Consider the following 25471-nt stretch of genomic DNA (forward strand, 5'->3'; position numbering starts at 1 on the left):
GGCAAGAAGGCTTAGCTTGTAACTTTGGACCTCAAAGAGGCATACCTGCATGTCCCAATCAGACAATCTTGCAGAAGATACCTCAGATTCATAGCTGGCTCAATGTACTAACAATTCTCTGCACTGCCCTTTGGCTTATCTACTGCGCCCAGGGTCTTCACAAAATGCCTGGCACCAGTAATTGCATTTTGCAGACAAAGAGGAATTCAAATATTACCTACTTGGATGACTGCCTTATTCAAGCAGCAACCAAAGACATTCTACTAAAGCATCTGACGTTTGTAAAAAGATTGCTAATTTGCCTAGGGTACACAGTAAACGAAAAGAAATCAAAACTAGTACCCTCTCAAGAGATAATATTCCTGGGTGCAAGCTTAAATACAACTGCCCAGATGTCTTATCTCACACAAGACAAAGGCAACTGACTACTTACTTCGAAAATATGGCAACAAAGACCCAGTTATCTGCAAGAAAAATTCTGCAGGCTCTGGGCTACATGGCATCCTGCATTCTACTAATTCCATATACAAGACTGCATATGAGGAAACTACAATGGTATCTAAAAAGTGTTTGGACTCAACATTGCCACAGCCTGGAAACATTAAATACTCTCATTCCCTGCCTGCAACATCAGTTTCGATGGTGGGCACAGGCTTGTCACCACAACACGGGACAGCCATTCGCTTTACCCACAGCCAGGCAGACACTAACAACAGATGCATCAGATTATGCCTGGGGGGCACACATGGCAAGAAAATGTATTCAGGGCACATGGCCCACAAGCCAAATGCTTCTTCATATCAATCAAAAAGAGATGCTAGCTGTACAGAATGCCTTGACAGCCTTCAAGGAACTACTTCATCCAGGACAACTGCTAATAAACACGGACAATACTACAGTCATGTGGTACATAAACAAGCAAGGAGGCACACATTCCTACCCCCTCTACAGACAAGCCATGATTTTGTGGAACACAGCATTGACTTATCAAGTACACCTGCAAGCACAATTCCTGCCAGGAAAGACAAATACCTTGGCAGATGAACTAAGCAGAAACCTCATGGATCCTCACGAGTGGAAACTAGATCCACAAATCTTCAGAATGATAACAGGGAAATGGGGATGCCCAGACATAGATCTCTTTGCCTCCCCTCACAACTGCCAGCTACAGAGATTCTGCACTCGGACTTATCATGAACAAGCATGGAAAGTGGACGCCCTTTCATTCAGCTGGAAAGCCCTCTCAGTATATGCCTTCCCTCCTCTGCCTCTCCTCCCCAAGGTACTCCTAAAGGTCAGACAAGAGAAGCCAAAAATGATCCTGATTGCCCCAGGCTGGCCACGCTAGCACTGGTACCCAATCCTAAAGAGCTTGTCTCAAGGCCCACCAAGACATTACCTCAAATTCCTCATTTGCTGACCCAACAAAACAATCCGATCCTACACAGCCAACTCAGAACCCTAAATCTGGCTGCATGGCGGATAATATGACCATTCAGAACATATCTCTCTCTAAAGCAGTTATGGGTGTTATTTTGGAGGCCAGGAGGCCCAGCACCAGAAAATCTTATGCAGAAAAATGGAAGAAATTCTGTGCTTGGAACCAGGCACAAGGAATTGACACGCTTGTTCCAAATATCCCTCAGATTTTACAATACCTAACTGAGATGCTGGACAAAGGCCTATCCTTCTCATCAATTAAGATCCATGCCTCTAACATTTCAGCTCATTACAATATGGACCCACCTATTTTCTCGCATCCACTGCTAAGGCAGTATCTCAGAGGGGCCAAAAACACAAGACCTCCAAGGAGAGCTCCAATACCTGCATGGGACCTCAATTTTGTCTTGGAAAAACTCACACTGCCTACTTTTGAGCCAGCCAATACAGCTGAGATAAAATACTTATCATGGAAAACAGCTCTTCTCCTAGCAGTAACTTCAGCAAGAAGAGTCTCAGAATTACAGGCACTAATGGTTGTGCAACCTTTTATTATTTTCCATCCAGACAGGGTTTCTCTAAGGACAAACCCAACATTTATGCCTAAGGTAGTGCCCAGTGTGGCCCTTAACCAAACCATACATTTGCCTACCTTTTATCCAAACCCGCAGAATAAGGGGGAGAGACTTCTGCATTCTTTGGACATACACAGACAGCTACGCTTTTACTTGGACAAGACTAAAGCTTTCAGAAAGACTGAGCAACTCTTAGTGGCATATGCTGCAGGATTGCAAGGGAAAGCTATTTCAAAGCAGACTATTTCAAAATGGATAGACCACTGCATTCATTTCTGCTATTCACAACATGGCAAATCAGTGCCTAAGGGCATTAGGCCACATTCTACCAGAGCAACAGCCACTTCAGCAGCCTTCCTCAGAGATGTACCAACCAAGGACATTTTGGAGGCTGCAACCTGGACTAGAACTCTTGAGCTTCTCCCTAACCCAAAATGCTCTGTCCCCTAACATACCTCAGATGACAGGAAATATAGCTGCTCCAAACCATCACACAGACGACTTAAAACATAAATAAGCACCATTTTAACCAGGTCTGCCAGAAATTTAATCCTGCTTTGGTCCAACAACCCACTCCAGTTTTCCACAACTTTTTGCCACATTTTCATAAAGTAACAGAGAACATTCTAATATCTAAACCAGTGCAAGAATGAAGATTTTAATAATAGGCTTGCCTCTCAAACTTATAGCAGCAGAATTCTGTGCAAAGCCAAAAGTAATTGGGGGGGGCTCAAAATCAGGGACAGATTTCAGATATCGCTCTTATAAACATGAAACATTGTTGGAATAGCAGGTTTTGTGTTGGCTTGCACTTTCTGAAGGATATAAAATGTGGAACTCACATTTCTGTCATTAGTTAATTAATTAGGTCCTCAAATTTGCCAGAATCCATATATTTTATAGGAGAAGAGCAAAGGCAGGCAAAAATCTGAGCATTCTATGAAATTCTGGGCAGTTGACGGTTGAGGGATATATCAGTAGGATGTTGGCAAGTAAGGTGTAGAAAATAGGTGAGAGAGCCTAGAATTGCAAGGAACAAATTAACAATGGCAGCAAGATAGTAGAAGCTAATAACTCAGGACATAAATGTAATAGAGTAGGCTGCAATTAAGCAAGGGTTTGAGATGCAGGGTAGAGGCTGCCTTCCTTGTCAGGGATTTGTAACAATATAGGTAAAGAAAAAGGGATAGGGAAATGCTAATTAAATGGTCAGCATTGCTTGAGTTTTTAGTTGAATGCAGAGAAGAAGATAGTGTTAGAAAAGGGATAATTAGTAGGGTATCTAAAATATTACATGTTAGAAAAGGGATAATTAGTTGGGTATATGAAATGGGTGGCAGTGGTGGTGCACCGGGTGTTGGCATTGCCGCCTCACAGCAAGAGGTTCTCCAGTTCGATCCTCGACTGAGGTGCCTTCTTTGCGGAGTCTGCATGTCCTCTCTGTGGTGGTGTGGGTTTCCTCTGCGTGCTCCGGTTTCCTCCCACATCCCAAAGAACATGCTTTAGGTGGATTGGACACACTAAATTGGCCCTAGGTGTGAGTGCGTTTGTGTGTGTCCCTTCTGTGGAAGGTTGGGCGCCGGGCTTGCAACTCAACACTGTAAAACTCTACTGCCAGTCATGAGCGGACAGGTGATCTGCTGTGGCGACCCCTAACTGGGAAAAGCCGAAAGAAGAAGAAGAATTTGGGTATATGAAATATTACATGCTAACTATAATAAACAGTCAGAGGGTGTTAGAAAGGACTTGGCAGAGAAAGTAGAAAGACAAATTAGAAATAAACATTAGGAAGAAATCTATAGGTCTTCCAAGTATGCAACAAATTGCAAAAGGTTTAGGATTTTTGCATGCAGATGTTTGCATAGGTAATTTTATGCCCCATTTAAACTTCAGAGGATTTTTCCTCATGTAGATATAAATCATTAGAAATGTAATGGGTAAGAGTGAGGAAATAGGCATGTTTTTTGGGAATGTAACATGTTGGTGGAATTTAAAAATTCCCCAAAAAAGCACTTTCACTGAAATGGAAGAAATTATAGTAGCTAAGGATATTATTCTTTTGTGCTGTAATATAGGGTCAGACTTGCCAGGGTCTTAATAGGTTTAATTCTATTGGCAGACAAAAAAGCAAATACTAGAAAAGTGGCCATTAAAATCTAAACCAACTGTAATGGATAGTGTAAAAGAAATAAAATAATTGGAGGTGGGAGTCTTTAGAAAAGGAAGGAATTTGTGAGAACAGTACATGGAAATAATTCTCAGCAGAAGAAGTGAGGTTTATGGTAAGGCAAGAGTTAAGCAATTTCTGTATTGTTGGAGTAAAGTTGTTAAAACACATATATATATACTGCTTATAGTAACAATGGAATCTGTTATTGAAGTTTGTTTTATTTTCTGTTGTGTTTGAGCTCATGTTGCAAGTTAAAATATGATAATTTGATAAAGATGCTTAAAACAAGTGAGAGAGAATATTTGACCAAAGTCTCTGTGGTATGTAGGGAAGCTTTGACTACAGTGTAGACAAACTGAGTTTGAATACTGGCTCGAGTACCTTAATGACTTGGCTGGGGTTGATGGGAGTAGATGCTGCAGTCTTGCCCATTCTCTGAAGAGGGAAGTTGCTGTCATTCACTACAAGGGTGAACCTAGCCAAAGAAATAAGTGCTACCTGATGGAGTTTGAGCTTGCAAACCCCACATTGTCCCAGTGCATCTTGCAGTAGCAACTGAGGGGGGTTTAGCCTGAGGAGAGGCATGCTTTCTGTCAGCAACAGCAATGACAGAGCTCGGAATAGCCGCAGTGGGGTATGCTGCCAAAGGGTTACGCTAGTCAAAATGACTAGAAAGGTGCTTGCTCCCTAACAACTGTCGCTGGAGAGTGGACGGCCGAATGGGATCCATGCAGGAGCGAATTGGCCATATGGCTTTTACATAGCATAGGAATACTTGGCACTTGTAGTCTCATAATGAATGGGTTAATTGGTTCCTAGAGATTATTCATTGAGGACTTGTCCTTGAGTTTGTATCCCCCAAGTTGGCCTCTTTTGTGACATCATGTGATACTGTAGGAGATGCTTGTCCTGTCTTATTCTTCCTTGAACAAGGGAGTGTGGAAAAATTGTCCAAGATAATTGAGTAAAAACATTTTGCTTCATGCTTTTCTTTTTTTCCTTGAAAGTCAATATAATATTAATCCGTTCTTTATCTTATCAACTTACTTTTGTATGTCATTTGTTAGGTTCTCAGTAGTTTCTCTGCTTTCAGTAATGTTATGAAAGGTCCACTTGATGTTTATCAGCATGATCAATGCTTGCAGGCACCTAAAGGTATAGAATTGGACAAACATTTTCTCAGATTTACATTAGACAGTCAAGACTTTCATTACAGGGTGTTGCCCACCAACGTAACATGTCATCTGTACTTCAGATTCTTACAAAGGGGCTGGCAGTAATTAAGGAACCACTTCAGTGCCAACAGACTTCTGTCTTTTTTTTCCCTTGTATTGCTAATAGGATATTGATGGCTCTTTCCTGGTGTAACACACTTCTCATCTTGCTTCAGTCCTTTCCAGTCTGGTTATGTCTATCAACTTGGAAATTCATTTCCTTGTTTGGCTCATGTCATCCTTCTGTTGCTGCTGCCATGGATTCCATTTTTAAGTTTCATGGTACATTACTTTGGACACTTTGGTAGTTGTGAATTCCTGTAAGGCAGTGTGCTTTCAGAGTTTTTGTCACACTTGTATATCTAAAACAAGCAACAGACCATGAAAGGAATCACAGCCAAGAATATCACTGACCAATTTTATGTTTATCCGAACATACAGATTTAAAGAAAACCTTCCCTGAGATCATGTCACACAGCAAAAACACTTAAATAGTTTACCATATATTACAGTAGGCTCAAAAATTAAACAAAGTATGATTTAATGGCATTTGTTTTTATCCATGTACGGTTTTGCTGCCAAAGCAGAAAAGAAAAACTTGAAGTTATTGCAAAAGAACATTTGTGTTATGTTGAACATGGTGGCATACACATTTGTATTACCCTCTTTACCATCTTACGAGATATTCTACCAAAGGTGGTACACCTTGCAGCTGTCAGTAGAGGCAAGGTTTACAACATACAGATTTGTAAGTTAATGTGCTTTGGCTCCCCAGAGACGTGTCAGGCAGCATATGTGAAACTGCAGATGTAAATATCTTGTAAGCTAGCACAGAGGGGATATGAACCTTCTATAGTTTGCAAGTTTTTCTTTTTTGTTTTCTACCAGGAGAAAGCATTTTATTTTTAGGGGGTGCGGGGTACTGGAGACACTTTTCAGCATTAAAGAATTCTGTTGACAGGTCCACTTGAAAGCTAACTTTGCACCTAGATTAAATTATTCCATTAGTAGAGCATCCAGAAAAAGAAGGCTGTCGAACTGTAATTTTCTTTTGTTTTTGTACATACTGTAATATATATTCTGCTGTCATAGGTTGTTGTGTAACTATTTGGAGGACTTCTTAAGTGCAGCATGTTTCGTCACTTTTTTTTCTTTTTTGTTCAGTAGAAGTCTTGTAATAAATAGGCAAAAGCATTTAAGGATATTCTGGCTGTGATTCTTTTTGTGATTCATTTTATTTTCCAGTTTTTGCACACTGATGGTACTGGGAGTATTTATATATGTATGTGTGTGTGTGTGTGTGTGTGTGTGTGTGTGTGTGTGTGTACACACACACATATATATTCTGCTTGTAAATCTCTCGGCCTTTGTGATGTCTTTAAGCACATGTATTTGGTAGTTCTCTGTCTTTTTTTAATGTTTTCAAATTTTTTTTGTTCTTTCTTTCTTTTATTTATGCCCCTGCTCCAACTCAAATTCTCCTAATGCATCCTGTTTCCTGTACTTAATTAACCCTTCCATTTAGTATGACAAATCTCACCATCGGGAATGAAATCCCTCTGTACAGTGGTGATTGCTGTCTGGTAATACTGTGTTGGGGCCAGGTCAGAGAAGAGATGCTAGCATTCATCCAGAGGTGATTCAGGCTTTTTTCTCCCTTAACTTGTTCTTTTGAGCACTTACTAGATCGGTGTTAGGTCTGTACTTTTCTCCGTTTCATTATGTATCACTGTGTGTTAACAGTGAGAGTATGCATCCCTGTTCCCCCACCCACTACAGAATGCTCTGTAATCACTTCTGGCAGTTCCGGGGCCTTCAGCAGTAGGGAAACTCCTGAAGCACTGATCTCACATTACATCAGAGGAATGAGAGAGGAGCACTGGCCACTCATTCCTTCTTCTGCCCTTTAGTTGCAGTTGCTACTTGAGCTTTGAACATTGCCATATTTTAATATGTCATCTTACTACTGAGCTGAGCATAGCCAGATAAGTTTTGCTACTCAGTATGCTAATGTAGTCGTGCTTTGTTCTAGAATTCCATCATGGTGTAGCAGTCCATCTAGTAAGGTATGCTTCATCCATGCCTGGGCATTACCATAAGTCTTGGTTGCCAGTTTCTAAGGTACTTGTCTGATCAAGACAAGGTACACTGATTGTTTGTTTTGCTGCACATTAGTTGACTAGCTGTACATGATTATTGCCCACGGTTTATTGCCAGAGTGATTTTGTGCTAATTTCTTCTGTTGTAATACCCTGACATAGCTGTTGATAAAAAGACTTTCTTGTACTGTTTGCGTCTTTAGAGTCACTCAGTATAGACATACATATGTGTGGGTATATGTTAGCATTTATTTGTGTATGTGTGTGTGTACGTATTATGCACTTGCATGTGTGTATGTATAGATACAGATCTGTATATATTTTTATTCCATTACACGCTTTTCTAGACCAGTACTGCAGTGGTGGTGCTGTGGTAGCATTGTCGCCTCACAGTAAGACGTTGTCCTGTTGGATTCTCAGCTAAAGCGTCTTCTGTGTGGAGACATGCGTGAATGGGCGTACCTTCGTTGAAGGTTGTGCGTCAGGGCTGGCAACTCGGTATGTACAAATCTACTGCCAATCATTAGCGGACCGGAGTTCCGCTGTGGTGACCCCTAACTGGGAAAAGCCGAAAGATACAACAACAACTTTTCTAGACCCTTTTTTGGATGCTGACCAGGTGCAATAGTTTACTGCATAAGTTTTACTGAAGAAAATGACTGAGTTGGTCACACTGGAGAAGGATCTTGGGAGGACAAAGTTATCTACATTATGGACTAACTGTCCCTTTTTGCTAATGTTTTAATTGGTTGCCTTTACTCCTGTGAGAAAAAAATCTTTTAGAGATAGTTTTAGAGAACACATTTCTGGTTGCAATACAGTCCACATATACAGCTTTGCTTCTCATGCCAGACTGTTGGCATGAAAATTTTTCTTGATCCCATTAGTGTTAACTTTCATTTTCAAGGGAATGAGATTTCTGTCTTTGAAGTACTGAAGGTGATGTGTCAGCACTAAAATTCTTTTCAGCATGAGCTTGTCAGTATAAGGCCAGTGCAAGATGAGCAAGGACTAGTGTTGGATAGAGTAAAAAATGGTGTTATAATACATTTTACAGTTAGTAAGCCAGGATGTAATGATATTGTTTTTTTTTTCATGATGAAAACCTCAGTTGTAAGGATTTACTAGACAGATGACTTATTTAAAGATCTGCTGTTGTGGTGAGTACTTTATACATTTGCACTTTATGCTAGGTACCTACTTAGCAACTTTTCAGTGCATCCTGTTTCTATCTACTTATAAAAATGGTTATCTGTCTTTAGGCTAGTATACTGTCTGACTAAACATATTAGTTTATTAAATATATTTGTAAAACTCCTTTTATTACTTCAGTTAAAAATTACTAAAAATAAGAATCTTTAATTTAGTGTAAGTCCATAGCTTATATTGGAATGTTTTGTATAACATATTTTCTTTCCCTCTTTATAGAACATGGTGATCTACTCAGCAGCTGTTCTGAAGAGGAAGCCATGACACCAACTGATGAGTGTATGGATACAGTGATAGAGGAGTCATTTTTGGAAACAAATCCAATTCAATCTCCCCTGCAGGTGTTTGCAGGAATGGGAGGGTTGGCGCTGATTGCTGAAAGGCTTCCAATGTTGTATCCGGATGTTATTCAGCAAGTAAGTTGAGTTCTTCTTTCAAGGCACTTGGGTGTTAACTTAAGCTCTAGTTGAAATTTGATCTGACATTGAGAACTGTTCTTGATGTGTCCAGTGGTTGCTTTAATTTTTGCCAGTAATCAGAGTTTAGCAGAAAGACACTAAATATCCTGGGAATTTCACTTGTCCTCAGAGTCCACTAGTTCCTGTTTGCCACTTACACAGTTTACTTCTCAATATTCTTTATCATTGACGAAGTCATGAGTCTTCACGTTCAACAGTCACAGTGTCTCTCTGCCTGTCATATTACAGGTGAAGAGCGCTGCATCAACATTACCTTTAATGCCGTGTTGAGGGGCACATTTTTTCATAACTACCACAGGTGTGACAGTTTCAACCCTGACACTTCTAGGCACCACTGGGAGAACTTGTTCGCTTGGCTGGCAACTAAAAAATGGTGGTCTTTGAGAGGTCCATGGGCAGCCTAGTTGTCTTTCAGACAAATTTTGTGATGCATATCTGTGTAGGTGCTGAGCTGATCATTAAACAGTGAGGGGTTGAGCCTACTCCAGTCCAGCATTTTAGAGGAAGATGAAGTGACCAGTGAAGGTGAAACCCAAGCTTCTTCCTTGAAAAATATGTTGTTGGGTGCCAGTGCTTCTGAGTTTGTTAGATTAGCTGAACCTTCAGATGGACCAGCATCCCTTGAGTTATGTAGTCATAGACCTATGTTGCTTGGGATAAAGAACTTTCTTCTGTCCGCCCCCCCCCCCCCCCCCAAGTCAGCCAGACTGTCAGGCCGCAGCCGAGAAAGGTTTGCTAGATTGTCTTGTCCCAGGGCCTGCATTTCTGGGTCTAGACATCAAGCAGATGTTTAACTACTTTTTGGGAGTTTAAGTCTTTAAAGGAGTTCTTTCTGAAGCCTTGCATGAACCCTTCCTCGGTGTGTGCTTCATCAGTAGCTGTCAAAAGACCAAGTCCACCCTCACACCTAGTAGTGGTCAGCCATATGGATGTCTTTGTGATACTGTGTTTGAGCTTACTGTATTCTTTTGGATAGTAGAGAACATTTCTCTGTCACACTGCGAGTCGTAGGATGATGAGGCCACACACACTCAAAGATACCCTTCCCTCTATCACATTCTCGGAATACCTGTTCTTTACATAGCCTTTCAGGTTTGTAAGGCATAGATCAGTTACTGTTAACCCCCTCCCACCAAAAAAATATATATATCTTGTAGACTTTATTGAAAAAAGTGAAAGGGAGCCTGGAGTATCCCTTCTCTGGAGTCATTTGTTACAGATGCTGTTAATACAGCCTTTTGGCACCTTGAGTCTGCACCTTTAGCTACCGTAAGGGTGAACGACCATTATAAACCCCAACCAGAGTGGGTTGTACAATTTATTAAGCATCATAGTAACGAATCTTGTGTGATCTCTTCAGTCCGGTATTTTCACAGAGATCATAGCATTTTGCAATGCTGCTCATGACAGAGACTGTAGGGTTTTGGGCAGGTGTGACAAGGGAGCATCTTTCTGTATTTTATGGGGCTTAAGACTTTCATCTCATAAAATCACTGGATGTTCTTCATGTTTCACTGTTGCATCTTTCTGTATTTTATGGGGCTTAGGACTTTCATTTCATAAAATCACTGGATGTTCTTCATGTTTCGCTGTTGCAGTCATCACTTGCGGGTTATGCCTGCTGGGTAGCCCTATGCCAGCCTGAATACCAGAGTAAAGGATTTCACTCCTGCGTCGGCTGTCTAGGTACAGAGGCTGACGTCAGCTCATCAGGGCTATAAAAGGAGACAGCTGACGTTATTACATCCATCTTTCTTGCCGTGGAGCTCGAAGCAGAAGCAGTTTCACGAGTGTGTCAGTTGGACGTTGCCAGAGTGAGGGAGAAACCATCTACAGTGCAATAAAAAAGTATTTTCTCCCCTTCTTGATTTCTTATTTCTTTGCATGTTTGCCACACTTAAATGTTTCAGATCATCAAACAAATTTAATTATTAGACAAAGATAACCAAACTAAACACACAATGCCGTTTTTAAGTGATGATTTTATTTATTAAGGAAAAAATATCCAAACCTACATGGTCCTATGTGAAAAGTAATTGCCCCTCTTGTTAAATCGTGGAGTAACTGTGGTTAATCACATTTTTGGGAAAGCTGAGTCAATTTCACTAGCCACACCCAGTCCTGATTACTGCCAGACCTGTTAAATCAAGAGATCACTTAAATAGAACCTGTCAGACAAAGTGAAGTAGCCCAAAAGATCTCAAAATGAAGACATCATGCCGCGATCTAAAGAAATTCCGGAACAGATGAGAAACAAAGTAATTGACGTCTATCAGTCTGGAAAAGGTTACAAAGCCATTTCTAAAGCCTTGGGACTCCAGCAAACCACGGTGAGAGCCATTATACACAAATGGAGAAAACATGGAACAGTGGTGAACCTTCCCAGGAGTGGCCGCCCTACAAAAATTACCCCAAGAGCGCAGCACAAGACTCGTCCAAGAGGTCACAAAAGAACCCAGAACAACATCTAGAGAACTGTAGGCCTCACTTGCCTTAGCTAAGGTCAGTGTTCATCACTCAACCATAAGAAAGAGACTGAGCAAAAATGGCTTGCATGGCAGAGTTCCAAGGGGAAAACCACTGCTGACCAAAAAGAACTTAAAGGCTCGTCTCACTTTTGCCAAAAAACATCTTGATAATCCCCAAGACTTTTGGGAAAATATTCTGTGGACTGATGAAACAAAAGTTGAACTTTTTGGGAGGTGTGTGTCACATTGCGTGTGGCGTAAAAGTAAAATAGCATTTCAGAAAAAGAACATCATGCCAACAGTCAAACATGGTGGTGGTAGTGTGATGGTCTGGTGCTGCTTTTCTGCTTCTGGACCTGAACGACTTGCTGTGATTGATAGAACCATGAATTCTTCTCTCTACCAAAAACTCCTGAAGGAAAATGTCCAGCCATCAGTTCGTGACCTCAAACTGAAGCGCACTTGGGTTCTGCAGCAGGGCAATGATCCAAAACACACCAGCATGTCCACCTCGGAATGGCTTAAAAAAAACAAAATAAAGGTTTTGGAGTGGCCTAGTCAAAGTCCGGACTTGAATCTAGTTGAGATGCTGTGGCATGACCTTAAAAAGGCAGTTTGTGCTTGGAAACCCTCCAATATGGCTGAATTAAAACAATTCTGCAAAGAAGAGTGGGCCAAAATTCCTCAACAGTGACGTGAAAGACTCATTGCCAGTTATTGCAAACGCTTGATTGCAGTTGTTGCTGCAAAGGGTGGCACAACCAGTTATTAGGTTTAGGGAGCAATGACTTTTTCACATAGGGCCATGTAGGTTTGGATATTTTTTTTCCTTAATAAATAAAATCATCACTTAAAAACTGCATTTTGTTTTTACTTGGGTTAACTTTGTCTAAAATTTATATTTGTTTGATGATCTGAAACATTTATGTGCGACAAACATGCAAAAAAATAAGAAATCAGGAAGGAGACAAATACTTTTCCATTAAACTGTAAAGCTAAATACCCCGTTGGGGAACCTTTTCTTGCTTTTATCCGATGTCAGAGAAAGTCAATAAAAGTCTCAGTTGTGGAAAACAGATCCCACACTGAGACTTTCATTCCCTCTGCGTCACCTGCCTAGGCCCAGACCACGATGTCCCTGAATGTCAGTTCTGTGCCCTGTTTAATGCTAGAACTATTAGAAGAGGAGCTAAAATTGGAGTTAGACACTTCAGTGACTCTTTTTCTCAACGAGGTATGGTGTCATTCAGTCAGGCGGCTGTTTAATTAAATAGAAAAAAGAAAGATAAAAGGAAAGGCCTCAGAAAGTTAGGCCCACGGACTTACTGGTCTTAAGTCAGCCAAACTTGATTTCACTTCAGTTGCTGAACTCAGAGAGGCACCTTCGCAGCCCCTGATGCCAGCCGAGAAACCATTGCAGGCCTCTACCTAGACCCATTTGGAGTCTGGTACGCCGCCGGGTCCATCTTCTCCTGCCAGGATGTTGACCTTCAGTCATGCAGTTGGGTCTGGAGCTGCTTTGCAGGCACCAGTTTCCACAGAGACAGTTCCAACGACAGCAGAGACCGACGACCAGGGCACTGGTTAAGCTAACTTTGTATAAGGCCTCTGAATCCTCTAGGCCCAAGACCAAGACTACCCCTAAAAAGACCCCATCCCAGGGACCCAGCCACCGACCTCCTTCCTTCCAGCCAGCCACGCAGTCCCAGCAACTGCTTAGAACGGCAGAGGATTTAATCACTGTAATTAGAGGAACCCAGCCTAACCAAGCCACCCCTGCTAAAAGAAAAAGAGACATTTCTGCTGAGCCTCTTTCTGACCAGGACTCAGAAGGATCAGAACTGGAAGATTCTGACACTGAAGACCAGCCATTTGCAGCATTTGAGGATTTAGATGTTGAAGACCCTATTCCTGCTGCCACCCCTCCTGAAGATCTCTCTTTTGGAGAAACTTTAAATTCCCTCAAGGAACAATTCCACTGGGAGGTGCAGGATTACCCTCAGTCAAAGAAGAGACTGAGAGAGTTCCTTGACCTGCCACAGCATAAACCTCTGGCCATTCCCCCTATCCTGGATGTGGTGGAAGATATCTTTCTGGAGTCTGCAATCACCCCTGACACTCTCCAACCTGCCCCCAGGAAACCAGACAGCTATTATAGGGTGCAAGATGCCCACAAGTATCTTTTTAAAAACCCAACAACTGACCCAGAGGTCATTACCCAGGGTCCTAAGGGGGCTAGGGCTAGTTCATCTAAAAATCCCATTCCAGCTGACAGAGAGAGTAGGGCCAAAAAAGCCTACACTTCGGCTACTCTAGCCATTAGGACCCTGAATTGTTAGTTTCATATGCTGAAATCCCAGCAGAAAGTGCTGGAATTACTTAAACAGAACATTTTAAACCTACCAGACAGCAGTACTACCAGGGAAGCTAGCTGATCGTATAATTTCCAGCTTCCCTGCATTGTGGGTTTGATACCTTGGAGGCTTCCAGCAGGGCTGCAGTCACTGGCTCTGTGATCAGAAGGTATGCCTGGTTAAGGGAACCTTTGCCTGACCAGGTAAAATCCAAATTGTTAGATGCCCCTCTGGATAAGGGCCAGCTGTTTGGACCCAAATCTGAGGAGGTTATTAAGAAAATGGAAGACAAGGCCAAGTCTATGCAGACTGTGAAGGATTTCTTGCAGGTTCAACTTCCCTGGTTCAGCAGGAACTTCCACACAAAACATTGGTCCTTTCCTGCTCAAACAAGGCCTGTCCAGAGGAAGGCATGCAGGGGCAAACCTACAAGGCACCAGTCACAAGGCCAATTGAGATCCAGACAATGCACCACTGCAATGCCCAGGCAAGGGAGTTCTAAGCCCCCTCCCTTCTCCAATGACTCTACCCCCCCCCTCTGCCCCACAACCCTGCACAGCGACTAGGAGGAAGACTTTCCCTCTTCCTAGAGAATTGGCAGGCCATCACTTCAGATCTATGGATCCTAAAAATTATTACCAGCAGGTACAGATTCTCTTTCAAAGAAAGCCGTAGATTTTCAGGCTTCCCAGATATACCAGCAAATTAGAGGACAGAATCCATCTGTCAAATACAAAAACTTTATGCCCAAGGCACTGTGGAACCTGTACCAAAGGAGCAGGCCAGAAAAGGGTTTTATTCTATACTGTTCCTGGTAGCCAGAAAAGAGGGCACCTGGTGCCCAATTTTAGACCTATCCACTCTGAATCTGGCCCTCCTGGTACCAAAATTCAAAATGCTGACCTTACACAAACTCTTACCAATGTTGATGCCACATGCTTGGCTAGTGACCCTAGATCTGAAGGATGCCTACCTCCATATTCCCATAAGGAAGTCTCACAGGAGTTTCCTGCACTTCAGAGCAGGGTCACAACACTTTCAGTTCTCTGCTCTGCCCTTTGGCTTATCCACTGCACCCAGAGTCTTTACCAAGTGCCTGGCTCTTGTCATTGCTTTGTGCAGATAGAACAGCATTCAGATTTACCCTACCTGGATGACTGCCTCATTCACACAGACACCAAGGAGAGACTCCTGCAGGGACCTCACTTTTGTTCAAACTCTCCTATCCTCCCTGGGCTTCACTGTCAACCAAGAGAAACCCCAGTTTCTCCCCTTGAGAAGATTAACCTTCCTGGGAGCGCTTCTGGACACATCTACTCAAACAGCCTCCCTCCCTCAGAAGAAGCAATGATTCCTCCACTCATACTTCACACAGCTGGCCCGCAAGACCCACCTCACAGCAAGGAAATTCCTGCAAGCGCTGGGGTACATGGGCTCCTGCCTTCTGCTGGTACCTTTAGCCAGACTACACATGAGGAAAGTACAAAGCTACCTCAGGAACCTCTGGTGCCAGCACTCAGTCACTAGAACATCAGCTGCCCCTGATTCTTTGCTTAAAGGAGGAGTTCTTATGGTGGGCATAGGTGTGTGCCCTAAACAAGGGCCTACCCTTCATCACTCTTCCACAGGGCCAGACCATCACCACAGACACAGCCTGGGGGGCACACCAAGGGAATATGTGCACTCAAGTCATTTGGGAACAGGAGACTCAGGACCTCCATTATCAACCTAAAAGAGATGTTGGCAGTGCACCGGGCAAGTCTAGCTTTCAAAGAACACCTGAGACCAGGAGTGCTCTTAATCAAGACAGACAATACAACAGTAATGTGGTACATCAACAAGCAGGGGGGAACTCACTCTTACCCCCTATGTCGCTTAGCTATGCAAATCTGCCAGTCAGCCTCAAATCTGGGACTGCACCTGATAGCTCAGTATATCGCAGGGAAACAAAACACTATGGCAGACCAGCTAAGCAGAAGCCTCCTGTATCCCCATGAGTGGCAGCTGCACAAGGGGACCTTCCAAATTATCCAACAGTGGAGGAACCTGGACATAGACCTTTTTGCAACCCCAGAGAACTGCCAGCTAACCAAGTTCTGCTCCAGAGAGTTCCATCTAGAAGCATGGAGGGTGGACTCCCTGTCTTTCCACTGGGGAAACCTCTTTGTGCATGCTTTCACCCCCTTGCCCCTGATCCCCAGGGTACTTCTCATTATCAGGGAGGAAGGACCAAAGGTTATTCTCATTGCTCCAGACTGGCCCAGACAGCCCTGGTACCCCTTGCTCCTCAGTCTGGCCAAACAGCCTCCCATGAACCTGTCCCTCTCAGAAAGCCTCCTGACTCAGGAGAAAGGGATGGTACTGCACTCAAACCTCCCTACTCTCAAGCTATCCACATGGCTGATACCCCAAAGGAGGATGACACCACAGCCTTCAGCAGGCAGGTTTTAAACATCATCAAGGAGGCCAAAAGCCCAGCACCAGAAAATCCTACTCAGCCAAATGGAAAAGATTTACTATCTGGTGCCACAGCAAGAGCGTCAACAGCTCCCATGCCACTCTGCCATTGGTTCTGGACTACCTGGCAGTGCTCCTAGAACAGGGATTGTCTTACTCTTCCATCAAGATACATGCTTCGACTATTTCTGCTTTTATCCAGTCGAATCAGCCTATATTTTCTCAACACCTATTAAAAATGTTCCGTAGGGGGGTATTACACATCAGACCACCTAGAAGACCACCTGCTCCAGCATGGGATCTTAACTTTGTCCTGGAAAAATTGACCTTGCCTCCCTTTGAGCCAGCTGTTTCAGCTGACCTGAAGTACCTCTCTTGGAAAACTGCATTCTTCCTGTCCATCACCTCAGGCAGGAGAGTTTCTGAACTACAGGCCCTTATGACCACTCAACCCTTCATTATTTTTCATGCTGGCAGCGTGTCTCTCAGGACTAACCCCTCCTTTATGCCTAAAGTGGTCTCGGAGGTTACCCTCAACTAGGCCATCTATCTCCCTACCTTCTTTCCCAACTCCCAGAAAAAAGGGGAAAGAATTTTACATACCCTTGACATACACTGACAATTGAGATATTACCTGGATAGGACCAAATCAGTCAGGAAATCTGGCCAGCTTCTGGTTTCCTTTGCTCCTGGGGTAGAGGGGAAGCCCATTTCCAAACAGACCATTTCTAAATGGATCTCTCATTGCATCCATTTCTTCTATTCCTTTCATGGAAAGAGTCTTCCCAAGTCTGTCGGATCTCACTGCACTAGAGCAGCCTCTACTTCCACTGCCTTCCTGAGAGGGGTTCCAACTAAGGATATTTTGGAAGCTGCTACCTGGACATCCATCCAAACATTCACCAAGCACTACCAGCTGGCTTCATTCTCCAAAACCAGGGCAGCCTTTGCATCTGGATTCCTGCATGCTGGCATACCCTTAATGTGGTGCTTGCCTTTAATTCCTATACTCCTTCCTCCACCCTTTTTTCTCAGCTTTGGGAATCCTCCCACAAGTGATGACTGCAACAGTGAAACACAAAGAACATAGTACAGTTGTGTACACTTACCATAAATGCAGATGTTCGAGTGTATTCACTGTTGTAGTCCTGTTTCCCTCCCACCTTCCCCTTTAATTCCTCCTTCTTGGGGGCTCTTACCTATTGGGGGAAAAAAAAAACCTGGTGTCATAACGTCGGCTGTCTCCTTTTATAGCCCTGATGACCTGACGTCAGCCTCTGTACCTAGACAGCCGATACAGGTGGGAAATCCTTTACTCTGGTATTCGGGCTGGCCAGAGGCTACCCAGCAGGGATAACCCACAAGTGATGACTGCAGCAGTGAATACACTCGGACATCTACATTTATGGTAAGTGTACACAACTGTACTTTCCAATTCCAGTCCTGTCTAATGACAGCACCTTGGATATATGTGAGGACCTTTCTGAAACTCTGTGCAGCTTTTGCAGTTGGCTTCCATGTTCTAATGCTGTAATTTTGATGCTCTTGTTAGGACTTAAGACTCGGGTGTCTGCCTATGCAGGAAGTCGTGGCTGTGATAAGGAATATGATTCTTAAATCTTATTTCTTTGGAGAGCTGCTTTTTGGCTAAGACACCCAGAACCTAGGTGATGGCTTCCTGAGGAGAAACCAACGTTCTTGTCTGTGGAGGATCTTTGTGACTTTCCCCTTTCTTCCATTGCTATTTTTGGGATAGTGAACCCTAGAAGAGTAAAAAGGCTGTCTTCCTGCTCAATAAAAGCCCTAAATTGTCACACAGTCTTGTATTTTTCAGTGCTGGCTAAGACAATCAAGACAAGAACCGTAGTGGCCACTTCAATACAAATTTTACTCCTCCCTGAGACTACCCAGGTGGATGATTCACTGAAGATCAGTGAACTTTAGGCATGGATGTCAGCCATGTTATGAAGTGGGCTAGTTCTTTTGTAACAGGTTTTCCAGTAGATCAGTCCATCTCAGAGGAACATCTGTGATTTCTGCCTTTTCTGGATCTCAGCAGCTTAAGTAAAGCACATTGGCTAACCTGGTTTTGGGTGGTGATGCTTGATATGATGGATGAATGAATTTTTGGCACATGAACATTTGAGGCTCATGCTCAAAATGTTGCCCTTTGTCTGGATGAGCCTCACTTCCCCTATGAAATGTTGCTATTTGGGCTTTCTTAAGTGCCTAGAGTCTTTAGCAAGATGCTGTTCCATGGTGACTGAAGTCTTGTAGTAGGATAAGGACTGGCACTTGGTAGCCCCTTTAAGAGACTTCTGGAAGTATCCAATTTGTAGCTCTTATTGGTGACGATTAATTGAGGAAGTCCTTTCTGACTGCTGTTGTAAGGATTACCTTTATCAGCACAGAGCTGGATACTTTTTAGTTTTGACTGCTTCTACCCTTGGGGAAGAAACAGAAGCCCATTGCCTTGGATAACTGGGTATGGATGCAAATCACCATCTGGGCTTCACCTTTGTTACATACATTATGTCTAGAAGGTACAGTAATCTTTTTAATCTTTTTAACACTTGCATTGCTTAAGACATTGACATTAATAGAAAAGAAAACAAACTATATTTTTACATTATATATCCTGTTTTCTTTCTTTGTAACAAAGATCAGTGCAACTTAACACATTTCTTAGTTCTTGCCTCCCCTTAAACCTCACTCCTCCTCCTCCTGAATGTTATGCTGTGTGTATTGTTCCCACTATTTCCATTTATTTCTATGTAATTTCCTCCTTCCCTTTTCTAAAGATCCCTCTTTAAGTTCTTTTATCTCTTTCACAATATTCAGTATTTCAAATACAGTTGGTTAGACTTTGATTTCCATTTTCTAGTTAATTGTTGTTTACCATCCAGCAGAATTAAACTTAACAAGACCTAGGCATTTCAAATCCTGCGTCCCAGCTCAAAAAATTATTTTCTTAATTACAGCCATTTGCTCACCCAGTATTTCTGACAGAGTAATCCATAACAAATTTTTTAAATCTGCCAACTGATTACATGTTTCCATTTACCTCTTTCTTCTCCATTGCACTTCCAGCATTTGCTATCTATCAGATAAAAAAAAATCTTAAAATGCATTTGTCCCAGCTGAACACACATCCTTTTGTTTTGTATGTGTGAGTTCAACAGAGACACTGTCTTTCTAAGGTTACTGATTATTGTATGCAGATATTCACCGTGTTACACTGCTGCAGTCATTACACTTGGGTTCCCCAGTCGGCCTGAGTTCCAAAGTCTTGGTCCGGCATCGGTTGCTGTCGCCTCCTCCCTGTCATCAGTGTGACAGGGGTATATAAGATGCAGCCGATGCCATTTTCTTCAGTCTTTCTTGCCGCGCGGTGCCCGAAGCAAAAGCAGTTCGCAAGTGCCGGTCGGCCATCTCCTGAGATTTTCATTCCGAATCCAGAACCGAAGTCTTCTACAAAGCTAAGTACCCCGTTGGGGAAACTTTTTCTTGCCTCAGACCGATGTCAGTAAAAGTTATTAACTGTATTTCTTGTGGGAAGCAAATACCTCATAAGGATTTCCATTCCTATTGTACCCCATGCCTAGGTCCAGACCACGACGTCACTGGTTGTCGGTTTTGTGCTAGGTTTAACAAGCGCACCATTAAACGTTGGTTTGATTTTGCCCGACATTATTTTGGTAGAAAATTCAATTATACCTTGCCGTCAGAACTTCCGACGACCGGAATACACAAAAAGCGCAGAGACAAGGATAGCCATCCGAGGCCTAAAACTGATGAAGCCTCTTCTAGGCCAGTCGCCGGTTCTCCGGTTTTCAGCGAGGCGCCTTTGCAGCCCCTGACGACCGCTTCTGTAGAACCACAGGCCACCTCTGACTCCCACGTGGAGATGGCTGGGCCTTCGGATGCACAAGTTATTCAGCCTACCGAGACTAACCTTTCAGAGGGATCCGGAGTAGCTGAGCAACCCACAGCTTCAGAGGGTGTCTTCAGACCTACTCAGTTAAGCATTAAACCCTCAGCTAAGTCTAAGCTTCCTTTAAAATCAAAGAAACAAATACAGCATTTTCCAGGACAGGCCTCCATGCCTAAGAAACAAATGCTCAAAATGGCCGAAGACCTAATCACTCTGATCAGGGGGGGTCCCATCCTCCTCCTGATAAAAGGCCTAGACAGGATGCAGACTATGATTCATCTGACCAGGTGTCCATCCCTTCTGATTCATCCTCAGACCTAGGATACTCTTTACCCCCTTATGAGGATTCTGATGCTGAGGAATCAATTTCATCAGCCTCTCCGCCTGAGGACTACTCCTTTGGGGAAACCCTACATACCATGAGGGAGCATTTCCACTGGGAAGGCCAGGATTACTCAGAATCCAAGAAAAGGCTCAGAGACTTCCTCTTATTACCTCAACACAGACCCCTTGCTATCCCGCCAGTGTTCGATATTGTGGATGATGTGTATACTGAATCCAGCTTAAATCCTGATTCCTTACCTCCAGCTCCTGTTAAACCTGACAGATACTACAGAGTCCCTGACTCACATAATCTGTATAAAAGCCCTGTAGCTGACCCTGAAACTATTTCTCAGGGACCCAAAGGAGTTAAGGCCTCATCAGCCAAGAATCCAGTCCCCTCTGACAGAGATTCCAGAGCATTAGACAGATGGGGAAATAAAGTATAAACATCTGCAACTTTAGCAATGAGAGCCTTAAATTGCCAGTTTCACATGCTAAAATATCAGCAATTTTTGCTCTCAGTTAAAACAGAAAATGCTTCCAGAATCAGATCCTCCTAATTTTAAAGAAATGCAGGATTTATTGCATGCAGCTAAACAAGTGGGAAAGCATACTTTGCAATGTGGTTTTCATTCTCTAGAGGCCTCCTGCAGAGCAGCAGTTACAGGCTCTGTCATTAGAAGACATGCTTGGTTAAAAGAACATACGTTACCAGATCATGTTAAAGCAAAATTATTGGATGCACCTTTGCAGCAGGATGTGTTGTTTGGAGTTAAGGCAGAAGAGATATTAAAGAAAATGGAGGATAAGGCAAAATCTATGCAAACGGTGAAGGATTTCTTACAGGTTCAGCCTCCTAGATTTAGCAGAAACTGGCCAACTAAGAATTGGTCCTTTCCAATTACAGACCGACCTCAAGGGGGAAGATACAGACGTCCAAGAGGGAGAGGTCAAACACAAGGTCCTTATAGGCCTCGATAATGGGTTGCATCAGACCAGAAAGAAGGGGAAAACAGATTCCACTTTCACATTCTGCCAAGGTTAAAGGAATGACAAATCTGCCACCAAATCAATGGGCAGAGGCTCAAAAACAAATTACAGCACTCATGGATATGAGAGCTATTCGAAAGGTACCATCACAGGAGCAAGGACAAGGATTTTACTCAAGATTCTTTCTGGTACCCAGAAAGGACAAAGCCTGGAGGCCCATTCTGGATCTTTCATCTCTAAACACTTACCTGGATGTTCCGAAATTCAAAATGTTGACATTACAGCAGTTTCTTCCCAGCTTGGCTCGTGACTTTGGACCTCAAGGAGGCATACCTGCATGTCCCTATCAGACAAAACTGCAGAAGATACCTCAGATTCATAGCTGGTTCAATGCACTACCAATTCTCTGCACTGCCCTTTGGCTTATCTACTGCGCCCAGGGTCTTCACAAAGTGCCTGGCACCAGTAATTGCATTTTGCACACAGAAAGGAATTCAAATTTATCCCGTACCTGGACGACTGCCTGATTCAAGCAGAGAGCAAGGACATTCCTCTAAAGCATCTGGCGTTTGTAAAAAAGTTACTAAGTTGCCAGGGGTACACAGTAAACAAAAAGAAATCAAAACTAGTGCCCTCACAAGAGATTATATTCCTGGGTGCCAGCTTGAACACAACGGCCCAGATGGCTTATCTCACGCCAGACAAAGACAATTGACTCAATACTTTCAATTGATGGAAAACAAAGACCCAACTCCCTGCAAGAAAAATTCTGCAGGCCTTGGGCTACATGGCATCCTGCATACTACTAATTCCATATGCCAAACTGCATATGAGGAAACTACAATGGTACCTAAAGAATGTATGGTCTCAACACTGTCAATGTTTGGAAACAGTTATACCACTAATCCCTTGCCTTCAACAGGAGTTTCAGTGGTGGGCTCAAGCTTGTCACCTCAACAAGGGACAGCCTTTTATACAACCCACAGCCAAGCAAACACTGACAACAGATTCATCGGATTCCGCCTGGGGAGCACACATGGCAGTCAAATGTATTCAGGGCACGTGGCCCGCAGAACAAAGGCATCTTCACATCAATCAAAAAGAGATGCTAGCTGTACAAAATGCCCTTATAGCTTTCAAGGACCTGCTGCATCCAGGACAACTACTGATAAAGACAGACAACACCACAGTTATGTGGTACATAAACAAGCCTCCTACCCCCTATGCAGACAAGCCATGACCTTGTGGAACACAGCCATAAACCTTCAAGTTCATCTGCAAGCACAATTCCTGCCAGGAGGGAAAAACACGCCTGCAGACGACTTAAGCAGAAACATCATGGATCCCCACGTATGGGAATTGAATCCACAAATATTCAGAATGATAACACAGAAATGGTGGAGCCCGAACAAAAATCTGTTTGCATCCCCAATAAACTGCCAGCTACAAAAATTCTGCACAAGGAGTTACCATCCACAAGCATGGAAAGTGGATGCCCTCTCATTTAGCTGGGAGAACCTACAATTATACGTTTTCCCACCACTACCTCTCCTGCCAAAGGTACTCAAAAAAGCCAGGCAAGAAGAGCCAAAGATGATCCTGATTGCACCAGATTGGCCACGCCAGCACTGGTACCCAATCTTAAGGAGCTTAGCACAAGAACCACCCTGTATTTTGCCTCATATCCCACATCTGCTGACTCAGCACAACAATCAAATACTACACAGCCAGCTAAAGACATTAAACCTAGCTGCATGGAAGATTCCTTAGTCAAGCAAGCAATGCCTCTTTCCAAAGCTGTTATGGATGTCATTCTGGAGGCCAGAAGGCCAAGTACCAGGAAAGCCTATTCGGATAAATGGAAATATTCTGTTCCTGGAACCAAGCTCACAGCCTTGACCCTCTTGTCCCAAACATTCCTCAGATACTACAATACTTAACTGAGATGCTGGACAAAGGCCTCTCCTCCTCATCCATCAAGATCCACGCCTCTGCCATCTCTGCTCATTACAACAAGGATCCACCAATTTTCTCTAATCCTCTGTTAAAACAGTACCTCAGAGGGGCTAAAAACATAAGACCGCCCCGTAGAGCACCTACTCCAACTTGGGACCTCAACTTTGTTTTGGAAAAACTAACTTTTCCTCCTTTTGAGCCAGCTAACACAGCAGAATTAAAATATATCTCTTGGAAAACTGCTCTGCTCCTGGCAATAACAGCAGCACGAAGAGTTTCAGAATTACAGGCACTAATGGCAGTGGAACCTTTCCTCATTTTCCACCAGGACAGGGTGTCTACTAACCCTACGTTTATGCCAAAGGTGGTATCCAGTGTGGCTCTAAACCAAACTATTCATCTGCCAACTTTTTATCCTAAACCACAGAATAAAGGAGAGAGACTACTGCACTCTTTGGACATTCACAGGCAGTTACGTTTCTACTTGGACAAAACCAAAGCTTTCAGAAAATCTGAGCAATTATTGGTAGCATATGCTGTAGGAGCACAGAGAAAAGCCATTTCAAAACAGACTATTTCAAAATAGATAGGACATTTGTATATGTTTCTGCTACACATACCATGGAAAACCTGTACCTAGCAGCACTAGATCTCACTCCACCAGGGCAACAGCCACTTCAACTGCCCCTACCTCAGGGGAGTACCTACCAAGGATATTTTGGAAGCAGCAACTTGGGAGTTCTGTACATACCTTCACCAAACATTACCATCTGCCTCTATACTCTAAATCCAGAGCTGGCTTCGCCACTGCAGTGCTGCAGGGCCTTATAGCCACCCCTAATGCTTTATAGAACTAGCCACCCTACCTCAGCTTTGGGATTCTACTCAAGTGTAATGACTGCAGCAGTGTAACACGATGAACATATTACAGTTTTGTACCTACCATAAATGTAGATGTTTGAGTGTATACACTGCTGCAGTCCAGGTTACCCTCCCTCCTTCCCCTCTTACTGGCTGGTACGTACCTATGTCTTCTACCCTTACTACCTATGGGGAGTATTTGCTGGTAGCTGTAAGTTGTTTTTTGCTTTTTTTATGTATGTTTTAGTAGCAATTGGAATTGTCTACCTATTTGGAGGCACCTGATATCTGGGGCAAGGAAAACTGAAGAAAATGGCGTCGGCTGCATCTTATATACCCCTGTCGCACTGACGACAGGGAGGAGGCGACAGCAACCGACGCCGGACCAAGACTTTGGAGCTCAGGCCGACTGGGGAACTGCCTGACGGCAGGATAACCCAAGTATAATGACTGCAGCAGTGTATACACTCGAACATCTACATTTATGGTAGGTACAAAACTGTACTTTGCACACACCAGTGTTTTTTGCTTTGATGAAAAAAGTCTTTGATCTTAGGTTGAGGTATAAAAATACCTATGCAAACACTTCCAAACAAAAATCCTAAACCTTCTGGGCTTTACATGTTTGGGAGCCGCAGATGCGTCCCTCACATTGTTCCCTTGTAAATAGCTTTTCCAGTCTATCTTTTCAAGCTTTTCTAACCTTTCCTGATTGATTATTGTAGTTATCGTGCAATATTTTTATATGCCCTACTAATTATCCCTTTTTAACAGCAGCTTCTGTTACACATTCAGTTAAAAACTCTACCAGAGCAGATCTTTCATTTATGATTCCCCTATCTTTTTCTCTTTGCCTGTTAATCCTCGGTAGGGAAGGCAGTCTCAAGCCTAAAGTCAAAACATCATCTTGACCTCATCCTAGTCTATTGTCTTTTCCCTCT

General features: G+C 43.1%; 1 protein-coding gene across 8 annotated transcripts in view; it reads left to right on the forward strand.

Annotated features, from left to right (window-relative positions):
• The window catches only part of BIRC6 (baculoviral IAP repeat containing 6), a 4524268-nt gene that overhangs the window by 3905750 nt on the left and 593047 nt on the right, over positions 1–25471 (forward strand). For all 8 annotated transcript variants that reach the window (XM_044058419.1, XM_044058463.1, XM_044058448.1 and 5 more), the window contains exon 61: positions 8927–9123. In XM_044058419.1, the coding sequence (XP_043914354.1) occupies positions 8927–9123 (197 nt within the window). The remainder of the gene's footprint in view (positions 1–8926; positions 9124–25471) is intronic.

Source organism: Protopterus annectens, chromosome 1.part2, assembly GCF_019279795.1.
Source record: "Protopterus annectens isolate FY-2018-M chromosome 1.part2, PAN1.0, whole genome shotgun sequence".
NCBI classification, from domain to species: Eukaryota; Metazoa; Chordata; order Ceratodontiformes; family Protopteridae; genus Protopterus; species Protopterus annectens.